Source organism: Bufo gargarizans, chromosome 2 (genome assembly GCF_014858855.1).
Source record: "Bufo gargarizans isolate SCDJY-AF-19 chromosome 2, ASM1485885v1, whole genome shotgun sequence".
In the NCBI taxonomy this organism is placed as follows: Eukaryota; Metazoa; Chordata; class Amphibia; order Anura; family Bufonidae; genus Bufo; species Bufo gargarizans.
In genome coordinates, this window is record NC_058081.1 from 176,888,991 (window position 1) to 176,911,930 (window position 22,940).

At 42.5% G+C, this 22,940-nt stretch overlaps 1 protein-coding gene across 2 annotated transcripts in view; it reads right to left on the bottom strand.

Moving 5' to 3' along the window:
• LRRC49 (leucine rich repeat containing 49) overlaps positions 1 to 22,940 on the bottom strand; it is a 166,368-nt gene that overhangs the window by 119,753 nt on the left and 23,675 nt on the right. For both annotated transcript variants that reach the window (XM_044283298.1, XM_044283297.1), the window contains one exon: positions 16,628 to 16,852. In XM_044283298.1, the coding sequence (XP_044139233.1) occupies positions 16,628 to 16,852 (225 nt within the window). The remainder of the gene's footprint in view (positions 1 to 16,627; positions 16,853 to 22,940) is intronic.

Below are 22,940 nucleotides of genomic sequence, written 5' to 3' on the forward strand. Positions count from 1 at the left end.
TACCACATGTGTGACACTTTTTTGAAGCCTAGGTGCGTAAAGGGGCCCAAATTCCAATGAGTACCTTTTTAGGAGGGCATTTTTAGGCATTTGGATTCCAGACTTCTCACGCTTTAGGGCCCCTAAAATGCCAGGGCAGTATAAATACCCCACAAGTGACCCCATTTTGGAAAGAAGACTCCCCAAGGTATTCCGTGAGGGGCATGGTGAGTTCATAGAAGTTTTTTTTGGGGGGCACAAGCGGAAAATGTTTTTTTTTTCCTCACAAAGTCTCCCTTTCCGCTAACTTGTGACAAAAAGTTCAATCTTTCATGGACTCAATATGCCCCTCAGCGAATACCTTGGGGTGTCTATTTTCCGAAATGGGGTAATTTGTGGGGTGTGTTTACTGTTCTGGCATTTTGGGCGGGGCTAAATTGTGAGCAACCCTGTAAAGCCTAAAGGTACTCATTGGACTTTCAGCCCCTTTACGCACCTAGGCTGCAAAAAAGTGGCACAGATGTGGTATCGCCGTACTCAGGAGAAGTAGGACAATGTGTTTTGGGGTGTATTATTACATATACCCATGCTGGGTGAGAGAAATATCTCTGTAAATTGACAACTTTGTATAAAATTTTTGGAAAAAGTTGTCATTTACAGAGATATTTCTCACACACAGGATGGGTATATGTAAAAATACACCCCAAAACACATTGCCCTACTACTCCTGAGTACGGCGATACCACATGTGTGACACTTTTTTGCAGCCTAGGTGCGCAAAGGGGCCCAAATTCCAATGAGTACCTTTTAGGATTTCACAGGGCATTTTTTACGCATTTGGATTCCAAACTACTTCTCACGCTTTAGGGCCCCTAAAATGCCAGGGCAGTATAAATAGCCCACAAGTGACCCCATTTTGGAAAGAAGACACCCCAAGGTATTCCGTGAGGGGCATGGCGAGTTCCTAGAATATTATTTTTTTGGCACAAGTTAGCGAAAAATGATTTTGTAAGAGAAAAAAAAATAACAAATAATCATTTTCCGCTAACTTGTGCCCAAAAAAAAAATTCTGGAATATAAATGTCTAAAAAATGTTACGCATTTGGATTCCGTGAGGGGTATGGTGAGTTCATGTGAGATTTTATTTTTTGTCACAAGTTAGGGGAATATGAGACTTTGTAAGAAAAAAAAAATATATATAAATTTCTGCTAACTTGTGCCAAAAAAATACAACTTCTATGAACTCACCATGCCCCTCAAAAGTGAACTTTATAGCGCCGCAGCGATTTTACAGTGTTTTTGCAGTGATCAGAAGAAAAAAAAAATTCTGCCACTGCGGTGGGGCAGACTGAACGCAAGTGTGCACACAAGATCAGGCCTGATCGGGCGAACACTGCGTTTTTTTTAGAGCCTATAGAACATGTCCTATTCTTGTCCGCAATTGCGGACAAGAAAAGGCATTTTCTATATAGTTCTGGCAATGTGCGGATCCGCAAAATGCAGAAAGCACATTGCCGGTGTCCGTGTTTTGCAGATCCGCGGTGTCCGTGTTTTGCGGATTCGCTAAACACATACGGTTGTCTGAATAGAGTCTTACAGGGGGGTGATCAATGACAGGGGGTTGATCAAGGGTTAATAAGGGGTTAATAAGTGACAGGGGGGGGTGTAGTGTAGTGTGGTGCTTGGTGCTACTTACAGAGCTGCCTGTGTCCTCTGGTGGTCGATCCAAGCAAAAGGGACCACCAGAGGACCAGGTAGCAGGTATATCAGACGCTGTTAACAAAACAGCGTCTGATATACCTTTCAAGGGTTAAAAAAAAAAAATCGCATCTACAGAATGATCGCTGCTGGCAGGCTGTAGATCAACTCGTTTACCTTCCGATCCTGTGAACGTGCGCTCACAGGAAATCTCGCGTCTCGCGATATGACGCGTAGATGCGTCAAGGAGGAATAAACCGACCGCCAGCAGGACGAATCCCTGCGTTAGGCGGCCGGGAGCTGGTTAATAAGAGCCTTTTGTGTTCTAACGATTCCATGACCTTAGAAGAAGCCCTACCTACATTGCCTTATTAACCTGTGAATGCCAGCAACAGTAGAGTGTACTTAGGTGTTATTTAATGCAAGATGTCTCGTCAGTCTGATATGACGAGTGGTGGCAGCTAGGAATGATTAGTTTCGGATGACGGAGAGCTGACAGAGGGAGGTCCAGCGTGACCCTGCAAGCTTCCATCCTGAATCTAAAGGCTTGTTCACACAAACGTGTGTGTTTTGCAGTCCGTTTTTAACTGATCAGTTGTTCCGTTTTTGCGGTCCATTGTTTCCGTTCCATTCCGTTATTCCGCAAAATATGGCTTCAGTATGGTTTCTATTGCTGTTCCGTTTTTTTGCTGTTGCTGTTCCGTTTGCTAGCTTCAAAACGGTCCCATAAGTTAAAGGGGTATTCCCATCTTGCTATTTCATCCTCACCTACAGCCAGCTCTGCTGTTCACTTCCTGGTTTCCTGCTGTTAAGGCTGGGCGGGCTTAGGCAGTTTGAGTGAAGGCCTGCCACGCCTCCTTATGACATCACTCTGAGAACTCAGTGTTTGCGTGCGTTAATTGTATGAGTCATCAGCAGCCTGCAGACTGCTTTTCCATGTGCCCATCAAATGTACAATGACCTCCTATTCCCTAAATGTGGACCATTTGTTCTATCCACTCCATATTTGTCTTCCCCCTATATTCCATAATGGAGTTATATCGTTAGTGGATTTGGTGGTGCATATAGTATTTTAAAAATAATACTCACCTCTTTTGAACTTGCCTGTGGTCCTCCGATCCTTCTCCGGCACGTCCTCACACTCCTCTGTAGTTTCGGCAGTCTTCGGGAGGCCGCGCATGCACAGATATATATTCTTTTGTGCCGTTGCGAAAATTAAGCAGCGCACGCGCGGATCTGTTTTAGCCACGGCACTAAGGAATAAACATCAGTGCATGCGCGGCCGCCCTGCGCCGTGCTTGTTCGCAATGACAGGGAGAGGCCGGGCACTGGATAAAGCTAGTTCTTCTGCGCAAGCGCGGCCCATGGATGCGGCAGAAAAGAGGTGGCTGTATCCATGGGATACCAAACATATACAATGAGGAAGGAGGCAACAAATTTTAGGGGGAACGCTTGGAAATTTTTAATAAGATAGATTTACAAAAATGCTTAATGGGACATATTTATTAACTTAAACTATGATAACTGAGATGGCAATACCCCTTTAAGTAAAACGCCAGATCTTAGTGTGTATAGATAAAATATTGCCATGTTGCAGTGCAAGGCTTGTTAAAAGTAATTATATTTTTTCTTGTTATGTTTTTTAGATTTCTGACAACTGAAAATTCATTTGCATCACTGCATTTTGAGTTCCTGCTGGGCGTCTCAACTATTTCTGGAATTGTTCGTCAAACATGTCAAATGATTTGGCAGCAACTCCGGGACACAGTGATGCCAAAGCCCAAGGCTGAGGATTGGATCCGAACTGCTGAGGGATTTCATCTAGATGCACAGTTTTTAAACTGCTCAGGGGCGATGGATGGCAAACACATACGTGTTAAGAAGCCGCCTTACTCTGGGTCCCGATTCCACAATTATAAGCAATACTTTTCAGTAGTGCTGTTTGCTCTGGCAGACACTACTTATAAGTTTATAATTGTGGATATTGGGGCTGTGGGATTCGCTCTGGTAGTTAGGACTAGCGGATGCAGTATAGAGGCAAAGTACACAGTTCTTGAATCAAACAGCGGTGTTTATTCACTCATTGGTGTACAACAAAATGCAGATAAGGTGCATCACAAAGCGCAGATGTTAGCAGTTCAGCCTCATCAAGTCTATAGGCGGCCTGTTCACCTTTAGAGGGGCCTGAGTCCTCCAGCTCGGCTCAAACCTCAAATCCCAGCACAGCACTCAGTTCACAGCACACAGACTCCTGAGCTCCTGATCAGCTATGACAGCCATGCTAAATCTCAAGGTGTCAATTAACAATAGCTGCTGCTGACATAAAATACCAGCTCTTACTTCATCTACCTTCCATCCATGATGATTCCAGGTACCTTCTTACAGGGCCTATGGGAGCACTGCAGATGCGCGCATTTTCAGTTCTTCTAAATGGAGTGAGAGACTTCATGCCAACCAACTTGCCCTTCCAGAGCCCAGAAGACTGCCCGGTTCTGCGGGACCACCGGCACTATTTGTAATTGTGGCTGATGAAAGGTTTGCTTTGACACCACATGTTATGCGCCCCTCCCCCAGACGCAACCTCGATGACAAACGACGTATATTCAACTATCGGCTGACAAGAGCCCGTAGGCATGTAGAATGTGCGTTTGGAATACTTACTAACAAGTGGAGAGTATTCCTGTCATCCTTACAGATGGCACCGGAGAATGCCACTTTGGTTATTCAAGCATGTGTGATCCTACACAACTTCCTCAGGATTCACGATGCTCTCTTAGATGCTTGTTTGGAGGAATCAGGAACATATTCTTCCTCATCTGGAGGATGTGACCTGACTCGTCATGGCCAACCTGGAACTGCAGTACTTTTCTAGCCCTGAGGGTGCATTACCGTGGCAGATGGACACAGTTCCGGCAGACAATACTTACATCTGGACTCGGACTAGTTTTGTTTTAACTTTTATTTGTAGACAGCCTTTATTTTATTTTTTAAAGATAGTGTAGGGACTCGCAAGACAAAGAGGACCCTTGACGTGGGCTTGCGGGCTGTGATTGATAGCAGGACTAAATATGATAGCAAAAGTGATCTTGATTGCCAGTGCACTTTAAAAGGTGTACAAGTATACATAATGTTTACGCTGACATATTTAGCCCTAACTGTGATCCTCAAATACCTCTTTTAAGGTTGTAATAACAACCAAAAATAAACATGTATTGTGATGTGTGTTATTTGTAAATGTAGTTAAATTTAGTTGATTTGCGCTAGCCAATACTGAAGGGATGCGTAAACTGCGCCCCTCAAGCTGTTGACAAAGTACAAAGCCCATCATGTCCTGACAGCCTACAGCTATTATTCTCCACCAGGGCCTGTTTATAGAGTAGTATTTTGTCAGCAGATGTGGTGCTGCAGGTTGGCCATCCTGGAAAGAATAGCAACGAACTGACACTTGAAGGCACTGTCCAAGGTACCATAAGTGTATGGCCCTGATATTTGAATGAGCTAACATACAAATCTGATAGAAAATTCCACTTTGGCTTTCTGTACATTGGCTAAGTTCTAATAAAATTTAGTACACCTAATTTGTGATAAAATATTTTTATCTATAACTGTGTTTGAAGAATAAACTAGTAATGAAAGTTATGTGTACTTAATAAATGTGAACATCAATAAAAAAAACATTCAAACCATGTTTTAAATAATAAAATATTTTTTGTTGCATAAATATAACTAAAAGTTGGCTTTATTTTCAGCATTAAAAATATTAAAAAATAAAAATATAAGTCATAACAGAATAATTACAGTATATGTCAAATAAATCCCTGGTGAAAGGGACACTCACAGGGCCTGGTTGCCCCCTCACTGGGCCTGGTTGCCAACCCATAGTTCCCTGTGGTTGGTATTGTGGGTGTGACCAGAAATAGGGCTGTGGCCACATTGGTTCATGGTCCTGTGAATACAGGGGCTGTGAATAAGGGGCTGGGTGGGGATGTGTTTGGGTAAAACTTGGCCCTAGCTGGGGATCCGCTGCCATGGCCACTGCACGCTGCTTCATGTTATCAAGGAATCAATGCAATTCCACTCGATCCAGTAGAGAGTCCATGATAGCAGCGACAGTGGCCATAGAGCTCACATAAAGGCGCAATTTCTGCGCTGGCCAATTTTGGATCAGGGGAGCTAGGCCCTGCAACAGCATCTCCTCTGCACTTTTACTTCTCCTCTGGCTCAGATAGAAAAAAATGTCCCTATCTAGCCTTGCTTGAGGATCTGAGCCAGAGACAGGAGTGACTCTAGCCCCCCTTCTCCGACGTGGCTCTCTTATTTGGGTTTGCGGCCTACTTATTTGACCCCCAGCTGCCTCCATGCCCGACTCTTCGGGAAAAGGTTGGTCATCCTCGGGGTCCTGCCTTGTAGCCACAACAGCAGCTTCTTCTTCCGAAGATGACTGGGGATGGTCTTCTGCCTCTTCAAGGCTGTCAATGGTTCTAGGAGACAACTTATTATAATTAGACACATGTAATTAATTGACTATTCGTAACTGTCTTTTAGTCATACAGATTACTATAGTTAAATCAATTATTACTCTATGTGTATACTGCATGTTGTTAAAAATGAAATCATTTACAATTGGTGATATTTATCTTATATATTTAGAATTAGAAAACTTAGATATCATTATGGCTAAATTTTCACACATTGGAATAGTCATATTAGTACAAGTAAATAAAACTTCAAACATAATGTCACCAGATATATCTGGCTATTCGGGAAGCCATTTACCTCGTCATGAAACAATAGTCAGACCATTTACAAAGGGCACAAACAACACTGTATAAAAATTACATAATTCCTAAGAACCCTATCAACAGCTATTGGTAAAGAGTGGATAAGTTAACATTGAATTGAAATATATATAAATTTCTAGAGAGAGAGAGATGCACCAGGTTACCCTAGAAAATTACAGTTGGTGCTTTCCCATTACATTGCAAGTTTGGGGGACTAGTCGCCTTTACTACTTGAACCCATCCTTTGCAAACATAAAACATGCACTCCCATTATACACACAGAAAGTACAGTATGTTCTTACGGCCTTAACTCCAGAATAGGCTTCAAAAATTGCAAATGCCGGGTGTAGAGATATGGCCTTTTCTTCGAGCCACCATCCCCATTGTGGCCATGTGCCGAGGACAGTTCCGACCTAAAATGGTCCCTGCAGGACTGCTACCACGTTGTGACTTTACGAACTGTGAAAATACAACAGAAAAAAAAACATACACAATGCTATTAATATATTACATTTTTTAAATGAGAAAAATTGTAATAACATTTAGCAGGCCAAAATGTGTCTGCTAATTCTAATACAAAATCACATCACTTTCATATTTATAGCTAAACAAATGGTTTAGCCAATTGTGTCGATGCCCCCACATTGGGCGTATCCCTTTTATAGAAGATACTTCTGGTGTCCCCAGCACCTGTGTCACTCCTAATCCAGTGATGAAGGCCATTGTATGTCCCTGTTGTGGCTAAAACAACATCCAGAGAGGAGGTGTACAGACATTATCACAACACTTCGGCGACAAGCTGCCTTGCATTGTGTGTGACATCACCCATGATGATAGGCTGCTTTTTAGCCATGTGGTTTGATCATGTCTGTGCACCCCCTCTCTAGATGTTTTTGTAGCCACAACAAAGCCCTCCTTTGCCAGATTATGAGGGACACAGGTGCTGGGGACACCAGAAGTATCTTCTTTAAAAAGGGACACGCCCATTGTGGGGGCATTGACAGATTTGGCTAATCTATATAAACATGTGTAGGCCATAAATCAAATACTGATATGCAAATGCACAATGTGCAAAAATACATTATCTCAAACATATGTGCTAAGACATTCAACTGGTCTACACCAGAACTGGCTTACTTGACCATAGCAAATAATCCAATTTAAAACCGTCCAAGTTCAACATGAGCTGACCAAAAATAAGTTTGCATTAAGATTGTTTGCTAGGGGCAAATTAGCGAGTTAGTACTATAGACAAGTTTTAATAATTTACACAATAAAATATTGGGCATGGAAGGTCTTACCTAAATCTGTCCGCTTCTTGGCATTGGCCTTCTCCCATTGTTGGGGCAGCATTGTCTGTGCCAACTCATCCCAGGCCCGCTCCTTTGCTACCCGCTTGTGGTACAGATCACTCCTCGTGTCCCATATCTCCGGTTGTTCTTGGATGACAGTTATCGCTCTAGATCCATCTTCTTCCTTTGTAAAGTCTGACACCTCTTTGCATCCAGGGCTTTTAAGGCCTCAACATGTGCCAAATCAATGTTGCTAAACACAAAGCACATGGCAAAAGTGGGTTTGGCCTATAATGAAAAAATCACGAATCTGCAAAAAACGGATGACATACGGAGGCGTTTCGTATGCATTCCGTTTTTTTTTTTGGAACCATTGACTTGAATGGAGTCACCAAACGTGAATAATAGGACAAGACTCAAAATGTAGCGGAACGGAAACGGAATGCTCACGGAGTACCTTCCAAAAAACTGAATGGAAACAGAAAGAAAAAGGACGGGCGTGTGAACAAGCCCTAAGTCCATGATCCTGACAATTATTTTTAAACAAATGCAGTAATAGTTCAAGACCGATGGTATTTGTGCACGTCATTGGTTTCTTTAAACAAATACAATATGCGCAGCTTCTGTTGAAAAAACAAATGGCTCCTGGCAGAAAACCCCATTGAAAGGATTTCCAAGAATTTCAAGACTGTAAATAGTCCTTTACAAGTGTGGAGTCCATAGAGTGACGCCTGGACTGATTTGATGTATGACTCGTGTGCGTCGGTTTACACCAATTTCAGTTATTAATATTTATCTGCAACTACAAATGGCGTTTTTCCAGCTCCGCAACTAGACAGACAATTTCTAACATATACTACTAAAGGCTCATTCAGACAGCCGTATGCTGTCCGCAAAAATGCAGATCCTTTTTTTTGCAGACAGTTCAGTATGTCCGCAAAAATACGGATTGCATTCAGTTTTTTTGCTGACCCATAGACTTCAATGGGGCCATGTCCTGATTTTCACGGACATGTTTCATTTGCTTTTGATTGGTCGCTGTGCACACGCTGAGTGCGGGAAGAAGAAAAGAAGGTGTGGGCAGTGTCGGACACCCTGATTGGAGGGAGGTCCGCTGGTGGGCGGGGTTGTAGCGCACTGGTGTATTGTGTGCTGAGGCAGGAACAGAGCGATGAAAGGAGGATTATGCTAAGAAGAGAACGGGGGGAAGGGTATGGCAATAACAGGGAATTGATGAAGACTACAAAGAACCATGATTGCATGGCAGTGACCGGGCGAATTGAAAGGGGGGTAAGGAGAGGGATATAAGGAGGTAAGGTGAGGGTCTCAATAAACAGATTGGAACAAGGTGTAAGACTACCCAATGAGGTGGGGTAAAGCTAGACAAGATGTGATGAACCTCGAAAGGACGTAATAAACCTTATGCCAATGTACACTTTAAATCATTGTGAGGCCAGTATTCTGTGTATGAATGAGCAATGTAGTGAGGTGTGATGGAATAGGTAAAATGAGCTGGACTGAATGCTGTGGACAAAGGATAACCAAAAGATGGGGGTGGTGGGGGGATGATATATGAGGATGGGGTGTAGAAATGATGGTGAATGTGGAAGGGTATGGAAGAGGATGTGGGCCCATCGAGTGGAGCACCTGCTGAGTAAATGGCTGAGTTGACAGATGTGTAAAAAACACTTGTTCTCTAGGCTTACGTTTAAACCATAAGGTTCAAGGGTCTGTAGCTTGAAGATCCAAAACATCTCCCTTTTTTAGAGCGTCCTGAACCCATCTGAATGGGTATCATAAATTTGTTCAATGGGTGTAATAGTGAGTGTGGAAGGGTCCTTGTTATGGGTGAAGGAAAATGCTGAGACACGCTATGTTTCAGGAAACCGCGTGTAATATTCCACCAATGTTTATTCAATCGCTCTCTAAGAGACTGGATCGCGCGACCCACATACTGTAGGCCACATTCGCATTCCAACAGATAGACAATGTATGAGGATGAGCAGTTCAGAAAGTACTTTATGGGGAATTCTTCTCCTGTTATATTGCTCTTAAAGGTTTTAATCCGTTTAGAAATGCTAGCACAGCATTTACATAGGGTATTGCCGCATTTGTAGCTGCCCATACAACCAGAAGAACCTCTTGTGGTGGTTATTGACAACAGTGCTTTCTTCTTCAGTCTACTTGGTACCAGTATGTTCTTCAGGGTTCTCGCTCTTCTGAAGGTCATCTGTGGTTTGGACGGAATTACATTCTTAATATAGGGATCGTTTTTTAAGATATGCCAATGCTTTGCCAGGATATTTCTCAGGACCTCATGGTTGGTGTTGTAGGTAGTGATAAATGCAGATCTGTGCTTTTTACCATTCTCTGCTTCTTCGGACTTGTCTTTAGTCAATAAGCACTCGTCTTGGCTTTGTTGGATGGCCCACAAAAAAGCCCCTTCAATACTCCCCCTGGGGTATTTGTTATTGGAGAGTCTTGACCGTAAGATTTGGCTTTGTTCAGTGTAATCACTCGTAGTGGTACAATTTCTTCTTAGCCGTTTAAATTGACTGAAAAGTATATTAAACTACCATTTTTTGTGTGGTGCGCACTCCTATAATCCAAATAGCTGTTGCCATCAACTTTTTTGAAAAATTTATTTGACATGATAGTTTTGTTGTCTGCATATAAGATTAAATCCAGATGTTCAATGGATGTACTTCAGTTGATGGCTCTTGAAAATGAGATTCCACGTGTCGTTGTTGAGGTGAGAGATAAAGGCCTGAGCTTCTGCACTGTTGCCTCTCCAAAAAACAGATCGTCTATATACCGTTTGTAAAAGATAATCTTGTCCTTCCAGTGGTGCTCACCGTAAATGTATTCTTCAAAACAGCCCATATATAAGTTTACAAAACTCGGTGCGAAGCGCGTCCCCATCGCGGTCCCCTTCCGCTGTCTGTAGATCTGACCATTGATTGAGAACACGTTGTGTGAGAATGAAACGGATCGCATCTGAGATAGAAATTCTAGGTCTTAGAGAGAGATCACAGTCAGTCTGAAGGTAATAGCGGGCTGCATTAATTCCGGCCGGATGTTAGAATACAATGCAGCAACATCCAGTGTTAACCAACTGTAGATTGATTCCCACATGATATCCTTTAATAGTAAAATAAGTTGTGAAGAGTTCCTTTGGTAGAAGGGGAGGTTCAGAACGTGTTTTTGTAAAAAATGTTTACACATAATGGGAAAGGTTACTGGTTAGTGAATTAATACCAGAGATGATGGGTCTTCCTGGTGGATTATTGACGTCTTTGTGGATCTTTGGTAAATGGTAAAATAATGCTGTGTTCGGGTGATCTATTATAATGTATTCCCTTTCCTTTTTTGTTAGGATGTGGTGCTCCTCTGCTGATTTCAGCAGGGTGAAAAAGCTATTTTTATCTTCTATGAGTGGATTATAGGGGAGGGGTTCATAATACAATGGATCTCCCAGGATCCTATTTGCCTCCCTCACGTAATCATCTCTATTCTGTAGTATTATTCCCCCTCCCTTATCTGCATTCCTAATAACGAGGAAGTCGTTGTTGTTGAACTCATCTAGTGAGTCCTTTTTGTCCTTCGTTAGGTTGTTTTGGGTTTTAATACACTTACTGATGTTTCTCACATCTTAAGATACTAAGGAGAAAAAGTATTAATACGATTCCCTTTGTGGTGGGTGGGATTAAACGTTGATTTCGGTTTTAAGTCAGTATGGGTGGTGGGTGTAAGGTCCATATGTCCTGTATTATCCTGCTGTGCACTGGTATTGGGCCGCCTCGTTTCGATTGCAAAAGGTCTTTGGAGTGTGAGGTTTCTAATGAAAAAGTGTTAAGGTCGACAAAGAGCTCAAATTCATAGAATTTTTCCGCAGGGCAAAAAGCCAAGCACTTCTGTAGAACAGATGTTTGAGCCGAAGTAAGGCGGAATCCAGAAAGATTGAATATTTTTACTGTCGAATATTGGTGTTCTTCTTGGGACTCTGGGAGTTCCATGTGTTCCTCTTTGTGTCTCTTGTTTTCTTTGACTTTCCAGTTTGTGGATCCCCTCTTCCGCCTTTTTTGGCATTTTTTCTTTTTACCCCCTTCCTCGTTATTAGGAATGCAGATAAGGGAGGGGGAATAATACTACAGAATAGCGATGATTACGAGAGGGAAGCAAATAAGATCCTGGGAGATACATTGTATTATGAACCCCTCCCCTATAATCCACTCATAGAAGATAAAAAGAGCTTTTCCAAAGATCCACAAAAACATAAAAAGTCCACCAGGAAGACCCATCATCTCTGGTATTAATTCACTAACCAGTAACCTTTCCCATTATGTGTAAAAATGTTTACAAAAACACGTTCTGAACCTCCTCTCCTACCAAAGGGACTCTTCACAACTTATTTTACTATTAAAGGATATCATGTGGGAATCAATCTACAGTTGGTTAACACTGGATGCTGCTGCATTGTATTCTAACATCCGGCCGAAATTCACGCAGCCCGCTATTACCTTGAGACTGACTGTGATCTCTCTCTTAGACATAGAATTTTTATCTCAGATGCAAACCATTTTATTCTCACACACAACGTGTTCTCATTCGAGGGTCAGATTTACAGACAGCGGAAGGGGACCGCGATGGGGACGCGCTTCGCACCAAGTTTTGCAAACTTATATATGGGCCGTTTTGAAGAAGAATACATTTACGGTGAGCACCACTGGAAGGACAAGATTGTCTTTTACAAATGCTATATAGACGATCTGATCGTTATTTGTAGAGGCAACAGTGAAGAAGCTCAGGCCTTTATCTCTCACCTCAACAACGACGCATGGAATCTCATTTTCAAGAGCCATCAACTGAAGTACATCCATTGAATATCTGGATTTAAAATCTTATATGCAGACAACGAAACTATCATGTCAAATACATTTTTTTTAAAAGTTGATGGCAACAGCTATTTGGATTATAGGAGTGCACACCACAAAAAAAATGGAAGGATAATATACCTTTCAGTCAATTTAAACGGCTAAGAAAGAATTGTACCACTACGAGTGATTACACTGAACAAAGCCAAATTTTACGGTCAAGAATCTCCAATAACAAATACCCCAGGGAGATTATTGAAGGGGCTTTTTTGCGGGCCAGCCAACAAAGCCAAGACGAGTGCTTACTGACGAAAGACAAGTCCGAAGAAGCAGAGAATGGTAAAAAGTACAGATCTGCATTTATCACTACCTACAACACCAACCATGAGGTCCTGAGAAATATCCTGGCAAAGCATTGGCATATCTTAAAAAACGATCCCTATATTAAGAACGTAATTCCGTCCAAACCACAGATGACCTTCAGAAGAGCGAGAACCCTGAAGAACATACTGGCACCAAGTAGACTGAAGAAGAAAGCACTGTTGTCAACAACCACCACAAGAGGTTCTTCTGGTTGTATGGGCAGCTACAAATGCAGTCATACCCTATGTAAATGCTGTGCTAGCATTTCTAAACGGATTAAAACCTTTAAGAGCAATATAACAGGAGAAGAATTCCCCATAAAGTACTTTCTGAACTGCTCATCCTCATACATTGTCTATCTGTTAGAATGCGAATGCGGCCTACAGTATGTGGGTCGCACGATCCAGTCCCTTAGAGAGCGATTGAATAAACATCGGTGGAATATTATACGCGGTTTCCTGAAACATAGCGTGTCTCAGCATTTTCTCTCCACCCATAACAAGGACCCTTCCAAACTCACCATTACACCCATTGAACAAATTTATGATACCCATTCAGATAGGTTCAGGACGCTCAGGACGCTCCAAAAAAGGGAGATGTTTTGGATCTTCAAGCTACAGACCCTTGAACCTTATGGCTTAAACAAAAGCCTAGAGAACAAGTGTTTTTGACACATCTGCAAACTCAGCCATTTACTCAGCAGGCGCCCCACTCGATGGGCCCACATCCTCTTCTATACCCTTCCACATTCACCATCATTTCGACACCCCATCCTCATATGTGATCCCCCCACCACCCCCATCTTTCAGTTATCCTTTGTCCACAGCATTCAGTCCAGCTCATTTTACCTATTCCATCACACCTTACTACATTGCTCATTCATACAAAGAATACCGGCCTCACAATGATTTAAAGTGTACATTGGCATAAGGTTTATTACATCCTTTCCAGGTTTATCACATCTTGTCTAGCTTTATTACACCACCTCATTGGGTAATCTTACACCTTGTTCCAATCTGTTTATTGAGACATTCACCTTACCGCCCCATATCCCTCTCCTTACCCCCTTTCAATTTGCCCGGTCACTGCCATACAATCATGGTTCTTTGTAGTCTTCATCAATTCCCCGTTATTGCCATACACTTCTTCTTCTTAGCATAATCATCCTTTCATGGCTCCGTTCCTGCCTCAGAACACAATACACCAGTGCGCTACAACCCCGCCCACCAGTGGACCTCCCCGCTGCCTAACAAACGCTCCACATCCCGACCAGCAATGATTGTGCCTCCAGCTGCTCACTCTAAGGTAATGTCCTCCCTACTCCAGTCTAATCAGTCGTTTGTCGAACAAGTGTATTTGAGTATTAAATCAGACAGATCAAGTGTATATCACGGTACACTGAATTGGTGTTATTCTTTATTCTCTTTTTTATAACATATATTATATACTATGCTACATACATTATAAGCTCTATATGGATGCATTCTCATCATTTTATTGATTTATTCCTTCCCCTTTTAAACAGAGTTCCATCCCCTCTTATGGAAGTATGTGTTTTTTACGGTGTTCATTTACATACTTATTATTTTATTGATGTATGTCTTTATGTATTCTTATCATGCTCATGTATTTATCCATTTTTTATACCCTCTACACTGATGTACATATATTTATCTTTTTAGACTTGATAAAGGGGTCATGCACCCCAAAACGCGTTGTCTATGAATAAATTGGAATTCATTTAAATCCTGGTTGTGGTTCTGCGCCCTGTGTTGTCCTCTTGCTCGCTTGACTTCTATGGTCCAGGGTTTCTTTCATATTGCTATTGACATCCGTCACAGGATCTCGAAACCGCCGCAAAACGCTTCAGTTTTCTCCCCATTCATTTTCAATGGGAACAAAACTGAATGAACTTGAACGGAGTGCATCAGAATGCACTTCGTTCAGTTTCGTCGCGTTCCCATGGTGCACACAAAAACGCTGAATACTAAGCAAGACAAATCCGTCATGAAACTAAATGTAAATCAACGGAGACGTATCAGTTTTTTCGGACCCAAAAAAACCCCGGATCCATCCCCCATTGACTTACAATGGTTTTATTGACGGATCCATCTTGTTCATTTTGAAAATAATAAAACCGGATCCAGTATGAACGTATGCAGACGATTGCATTATTGAACGGATGCGTTTCTGCTGATCCCCTGACGGATCCAGCAAAAATGCAGATGTGAAAGTAGCCTAAGCTCTGTAGCCACTTCCATCTGAGAACATCCAGCTTGAAGCTTTGCAATGGTAAGGTACTGTTGATCAATTGTTAGGGGTCGTCTTGGTCTCATGATGTCAAAATGTGAACAGCATGATGAGGAGGACTGTTTAAATACCAATTCTAATAGATCTAGTAAATTTATTTGGTGATTCATGGATCATACACCTGTTGTGAATTTTGCTGTTAAGCTTCTGAAACATTGAACAGTTCGACATGTGCATTCAAAAGTTTAGAGGAGGTCACATTAAGGTCACTTTAGAGGTTAGAATGCATTTTAGGTTCATCCTGAAATTTCACCCACAAGCCAAATACACCTAACCTTTTGTGAGTAGTGTATGCTGAACCTTAGGTTCAAATTCGTTAGTGAAGAGAAATATTATAAAAATATCAGCGTATAAACACTATATAACAGTATGCCTAATGAATCAATATTACAGTACTTTTTCTACTACCTAGATGACTGAAGTTTCTTGGCCCAGCAATATGTAATGACATACATGTAGTGAGGCAAGTATGATTGGGAGAATCAGTAACAAATGGACAGCTTGATCGGGACTAATACTGAGTTACCAATACCTTTTGCTCATTACAATGGGTAAACTGGCATCTTGAAAGTATAAGGCTTCGTTCACATCTCCAGTGAACATTTCTCTGCCGGAGTTCACCGAATCCGGCACTGTCAGATTCTCTAAATCATTGCCGGATCCCCATTGACTGTAATGAGGTTTGGAGGTGATCTGGCCACTTTCCAGCATAAATGCCGCGTTTCGGCCCGACAAGTACCACTGCATATAGCGTTTTTTGTTAGGCTAACAGCTGGCATTTATGTCAGATCATCTCTGACAGAGATGTGAACGCAGCCTAAAACAGCACTTTTCTACAGACATAAAATACTTGCCGGTAGATGGATATTTGTGCCACAGTTAAAGGGGTTTTGTGGGATTTTGATACTGATGACCTGTGATTGACAGGGCCAGGCGTCTGAATCCTGTTCACATCTGACTTGGTAATTTCGTGTAAGCACTGTGAATTCTGTGCATGCTCACTACAGTCTCTTGTTTCAGCGGTGTACTGTAAATGCCCCAAAAGCCTGGTGCACAACACCTAGCCAAGTCAATCACAAAGGAAAAAGAGAGGCGAACTTTGCGGAGCACTTCAGTGCTCTGAGGGGGTAGGACTTGCCCTCGGTACACTGAACTGCTCATTTGGATATTTGAACAAAGCTCTTTTTTTATCACAATGCCAAAAATAGATTTTCAAACAAGGGGTAGTGTTTTAAAGGTTTCTGAAACCGCTATCAGTCACTGTCAAAGGCTGACACACTCCCTTTAATACTACTTTGGGCTATTGTTTCTATAGAAGCACCAGACCTACCTTTAGATTGTGGAGCATCTTCATTATTATTATTTGGACTGCCACAATGGGGGACGGATCTAGATCTGCTTTTTCTGGATACACGGCCTGGAAGCTCTCCAAATGCTCCCAGTGACATGGAGTCTCTACTGCATCTTGAAGCAGGGCCAAAAACCTCAGTGACATTAGAAGTTAAAGGAATATAAGGCTGCTGATTCCGAATCAGGGGACTTGAAAGTCTTCCATCTAGTAGAAAAAAACAAAAAAACATTAAAATAAGCAGTGTACAGGTATTGCGAAGATATCTATACAAAAATGGAAAAGCAATGACTGATGAAAAAAAAAAACCACACATTAAACATTTGATGGCTTGCTATAGGACAGCGTGAACATTACACAATATGCTCATCTATAAAAAAAACACCTATATATTAGATATTGCCCCATCAAACCAAGAAAACCAGAAAGATCCAAACACCTATACAATTCTTAGTATCTCTTTTCCATGATGACAATAACATATACATATATTATTTCTTTTATTCAATGTCTTTATTGATCATTACACTAACACAATTACCCAAAGCCCAATGGCTGAGGAAGGTTTAGCGTAGGACCCTGCCTGACCTGAGAACACCTTGGCGCTTGGTAGGCGGGCTCAGATGTGTTTTGATCAAAATATATTGGCTAAGTGTCTCAGATATTATCATATCAGAGTGAGGACTTTGTCCATATATAATGCTTGCATCTACTTTACTAAGTGCATTATTATCTTATTTCTGTGATTTTCTTCAATAATATGGCCAGGGACATCCGCACATTTGTATATCATATCGTGCAGGATGTTTTTATCTTAGTTTTTTCTGTGATTTTTTTGTCTATGTAGTGTTTGCTTGAGGGAGTGGCACCTTCAAGTGTGAATGCGCACCTATTTTAGCTTGGGAGTAGCATTACTTTGCACTTTTGCCCTTCCTATCTCATAGAGCGCCTTGATTAGGTGGTACATATGGGTGTGCTTGCTCCTCCTGCCATTGGTTGCTTGATGCACATGGAAGTGACTAGGAGCAGCATACCCTATGTGCGGCGTCTGCGCTACTGAACATAGAAGCCCAATTGCTTAGGTAGGTTTAGCGTAGGACCCGCCTGACCTGAGACCACCTTGGCGCTTGGTAGACGGGCTCAGATGTGTTTTGATCAAAATATATTGGCTAAGTGTCCATATATAAATGCTTGCATCTACTTTACTAAGTGCATTATTATATTATTTCTGTGATTTTCTTATATTAGATATTGCCCTATCAAACCAAGAAAACCAGAAAGATCCAAACACCTATACAATTCTTAGTATCTCTTTTCCATGACGACAATAACATGTACATATATTATTTCTTTTATTCAATGTCTTTATTGATCATTGTACTAACACAATTACCCAAAACCCATAAAATCAATTAAAAAGCATAACCAGAAGGACCAATTACAAAAACGCTATATATAAAATGTAACACATATCTCTATATACTGTATAAAATTAAACGGGTTTCCTGAGACTTAAATACTGATGACCACAGATCCCCCATAACAGTGCCATCCACAGATCCCCCATAACAGCGCCATCCACAGATCCCCTCCATAAGTGCCATCCACAGATCCCCTCCATAAGTGCCATCCACAGATCCCCTCCATAACCGTGCCATCCACAGATCCCCTCCATAACCGTGCCGTCCACAGATCCCCTCCATAACCGTGCCGTCCACAGACCCTCCATAACCGTGCCATCCACAGATCCCCTCCATAACCGTGCCGTCCACAGATCCCCTCCATAACCGTGCCGTCCACAGATCCCCTCCATAACCGTGCCATCCACAGATCCCCTCCATAACCGTGCCATCCACAGATCCCCTCCATAACCGTGCCGTCCACAGATCCCCTCCATAACCGTGCCGTCCACAGATCCCCTCATAACCGTGCCGTCCACAGATCCCCTCCATAACCGTGCCGTCCACAGATCCCCTCCATAACCGTGCCATCCACAGATCCCCTCCATAACCGTGCCATCCACAGATCCCCTCCATAACCGTGCCATCCACAGATCCCCTCCATAACCGTGCCATCAACAGATCCCCTCCATAACCGTGCCATCAACAGATCCCCTCCATAACCGTGCCATCCACAGATCCCCTCCATAACCGTGCCATCCACAGATCCCCTCCCATAACCGTGCCATCCACAGATCCCCTCCATAACCGTGCCATCCACAGATCCCCTCCATAACCGTGCCATCCACAGATCCCCTCCATAACCGTGCCATCCACAGATCCCCTCCATAACCGTGCCATCCACAGATCCCCTCCATAACCGTGCCATCCACAGATCCCCTCCATAACAGTGCCATCCACTGAACCCCTCCATTACAGTGCCATCCACAGAACTCTCCATAAGTGCCATCCACAGAACCCCTCCATAACAGTGCCATCCACTGAACCCCTCCATTACAGTGCCATCCATAGATCCCCCATTCACAATTTGTTTTAATATGTCTTTTGAACATAATTTGTCAAGTAAAATCATATAAACCCCTTTTTTTTTGTCATTTTGGTGTTTTTTCCCGATTAATCGATGAAATTATCGACAACTAATCAATTATTCAAATAATCATTAGCTGCAGCCTTACTGTATATACAACAAAATCATATCAATATTAGTACAATATTATATAAAAAATACTGTGTTAAATCTAATGTTGAATATATAAATTAAAGTGCTTCTATGGGCTTTATTATTTACCACTATGCATCTGAAAAAACTGAAATTTTGTATTATTGTATCATAAATTATATACTATAGACTAAACTGGATCAGTTTAGTACATATGTACGTTGAAGAAGTGTGAGTGCCATATCATTGCTAGTCGTAATGCCATTAACAATACCGACCAGACATAGTCATTAAGTAGTCCTCCTACACCTTGATGCATTTCGCAAGCAAACTTCCTCGGGAGGTATAAAGAAATATTATATATATATATATATATATATATATATATATATATACATACATACACACACACACACACACTAGCAGAAGAACCCGGCTTCACACACGTATATTTCATTTAATGTTTGTGTGTGTCGTTAAAAGATATCGACAGTATCCCCCAAAACAGTGACCTCTACCTGACCCCGCCACTTTAACAGTGAACTCCACAGTCCCCCACCCCTTAACACTGACCCCCCCCCCACATTGCCCCGCCACTTTAAAATGGGACCTCCACAGCAGCCTATCCCCTTAATTTTGACCTTCACAGCAGACCACCCCTTTAACAGTGAGTTTCACAGCACCCCATTCCCTTGACAGTGACAGGGGCCTGCCCCACTTAACAGTGACCTCCACAGTACCCCGCTGCCTAAAACAGTGACCTCACAGGACCCTGCTGCCTTAACAGTGACCTTCACAGCAGTTGCCCCTTTAATAGTGGCCCCTGCCCCTTTAACAGTGACCTCCAGTGTCCGCCTCTTTAACAGTGACCTCCACAGTGGCCACCGCTTTAACAGTGACCTCCACAGCACCCTGCCCCTTTAATGCTAGGGCTATACGACAATATGTGTCGCGCGACATTTTGTCTCAACAACTTTTATAATGATAGTCTATGGTCCATGTGATATGCTGCGACTGCAACACGACAGTTGCAAAAAATCCATCAAAGTCGCAGCATGTCACATGTGGTTGGTGCGACATTGGTGCGACATTATGTTGCGCAACACATGTAGCAGTGAAGTTGTGCCCTATGTGTCGTGCGACTTAGGGTCCATTCACACGTCCGCAAATGGGTCCGCAATTTTGCGGAACGGGTGCGGACCCATTCATTTTCTATGGGGACGGAATGGATGCGGACAGCACACAGTGTGCTATCCGCATTTGCGGAGCGCGGCACCGATCTTCGGGTCCGCAGCTCCGCAAAAGATAAAACATGTCCTATTCTTGTCCGCAGCTGCAGACAAGAATAGGCATTTCTATAGGGGTGCCGGGCGGGTGTGAATGGAGGTGTGAATGGAGCCTTATTGTCGCGTGACATGTCGTCGTGTAGCCTAGCCTAAAGCTGACCTACAGCAGTTAAGAAAAATGGCTGGGTTGTTATGGAAACCTGGAGTAAAACTGTGTGTATGTGGAGACTAAGGGCCTGCGAGCTTCTATTGGCTGATAAGGGACATATGACCGTGTGTATGGCAGTTGGGATATGAAGAGAAAGACTTGCAGGCTTGTATTGGTTAATGCAGGTGATTTTTGGGCAATATCTCAGGAATGGTAATTGTCCTAGAGAGCTGAGACCCGGTCTAAAACCTTCCCGGACACATGATGTACCTGTGTTCCAAATTTGGTGAAGATCGGTCCAGTCGTTTGGTCGCGCATAAAGAACAGACAGACAGACGTCGGGACATACAGAAACTTATTGTGTACCAGCATGTTACCACCACAGTATTGTTTTCCCGGATAGTAAGTGATATGTGTACCAAGTTTAGTAGGAATTGATTAAAGAGTTTTTGAGTTACAGAGCAAAATGTGTGTAGCAAAAACAGTTGGAGCATACAAACTCCATGGAGCTGCTGTATAGGAGCGTATGACCCCCACAAGATTTATTTCCAGGTAGCAAGGGATGTGTATACCAAGTTTCGTTGAAATCAATGGTTGCGTTTTTGAGTGATATATATATATATATATATATATATACACACACACACACACACACACACACATATACACACACACACACACACACAGCACCTTTACTATATATATATATATATATATATATATATATATATATATATATATATATATATATATACACACACACACACACACACACATACATACACACACACTAGCAGAAGGACCCGGCTTTGCACGGGTATATTTAATCTATTTCATTTCATGTTTCCGTGTGTCGTAAAAAGATATCAAGAGTATCCCCCGTAACAGTGACCTCTACAGTACCCGCCACTTTAACAAGGACCTCCACAGTGCCTGCCCCTTTAACATTGACCTCCACAGTGCCCACCCCTTTAACATTGACCTCCACAGTGCCCACCCCTTTAACAGTGACCTCCACCGTGGCCGCCCCTTTAACAGTGACCTCCACAGTGGCCGCCCCTTTAACAGTGACCTCCACAGTGCCCGCCCCTTTAACAGTGACCACTCTTTTAATAGTGACCACCACATTGTCCGCACCTTTAACAGTGACCTCCACAAAGCCCGCCCCTTTAACATTGACCACCCCTTTAACAGTGACCTTCATAGTGGCCACCCCTTTAACAGTGACCTCCACAGTGCCCGCCCCTTTAACAGTGACCTCCACAGTGCCAGCCCCTTTAACAGTGACCTCCACAGTGCCAGCCCCTTTAACAGTGACCTCCACAGTGCCCGCCCCTTTAACAGTGAACTCCATAGGCGCCCGTCCGTTTAATAGTGGCCCCTGCCCCCATGCATGTATCAGTATAGTTGTGCCATCATACGTCATATGACTGAATATTTAAGGACCTGCGAACTGCTAAAACCTGTGATCAGTTGTTATGGCAACCTGGAGTAGGACCTGCAAGCTTCTATTGGCTAATAAGGGACATGTGACCATGTAAATGGCAGTTCGGATTTAAGTGAAAGGCTTGTTGGCTTCTATTGGCTAATGCAGGTCATATTTTGGGAATATCTCAGGAATGGTATGTCTAAAACCATCCCGGACACCTAATGTACCTGTGTGCCAAATTTGGTCGGTCCAGTCATTTGGTCGCGCATAAAGAACGTCCAGACAGACAGACAGAAACTAATTTTTTGGGAATATTTCAGTAACGGTACGTCCTAGAGAGCGGAGACCCAGTCTAAAACCTTTCCGGACACCTGATGTATCTGTGTGCCAAATTTGGTGAAGATCGGTCCAGTCGTTTGGTCGCGCATAAACAACGTCTAGACAGACAGACAGAAACTCATTTTTATATATATAAGTATATATATATATGAGATTATATACAGTTGCAAGAAAAAGTATGTGAACCCTTTGGAATAATATGGGTTTCTGCACAAATTGGTCATAAAATGTGATCTGATCTTTATCTAAGTCACAACAATAGACAATCACAGTCTGCTTAAACTAATAACACACAAAGAATTAAATGTTACCATGTTTTTATTGAACACAGCATGCAAATATTCACAGTGCAGGTGGAAAAAGTATGTGAACCCTTGGATTTAATAACTGGTTGAACCTCCTTTGGCAGCAATAACTTCAACCAAACGTTTCCTGTAGTTGCAGATCAGACATGCACAATGATGAGGAGTAATT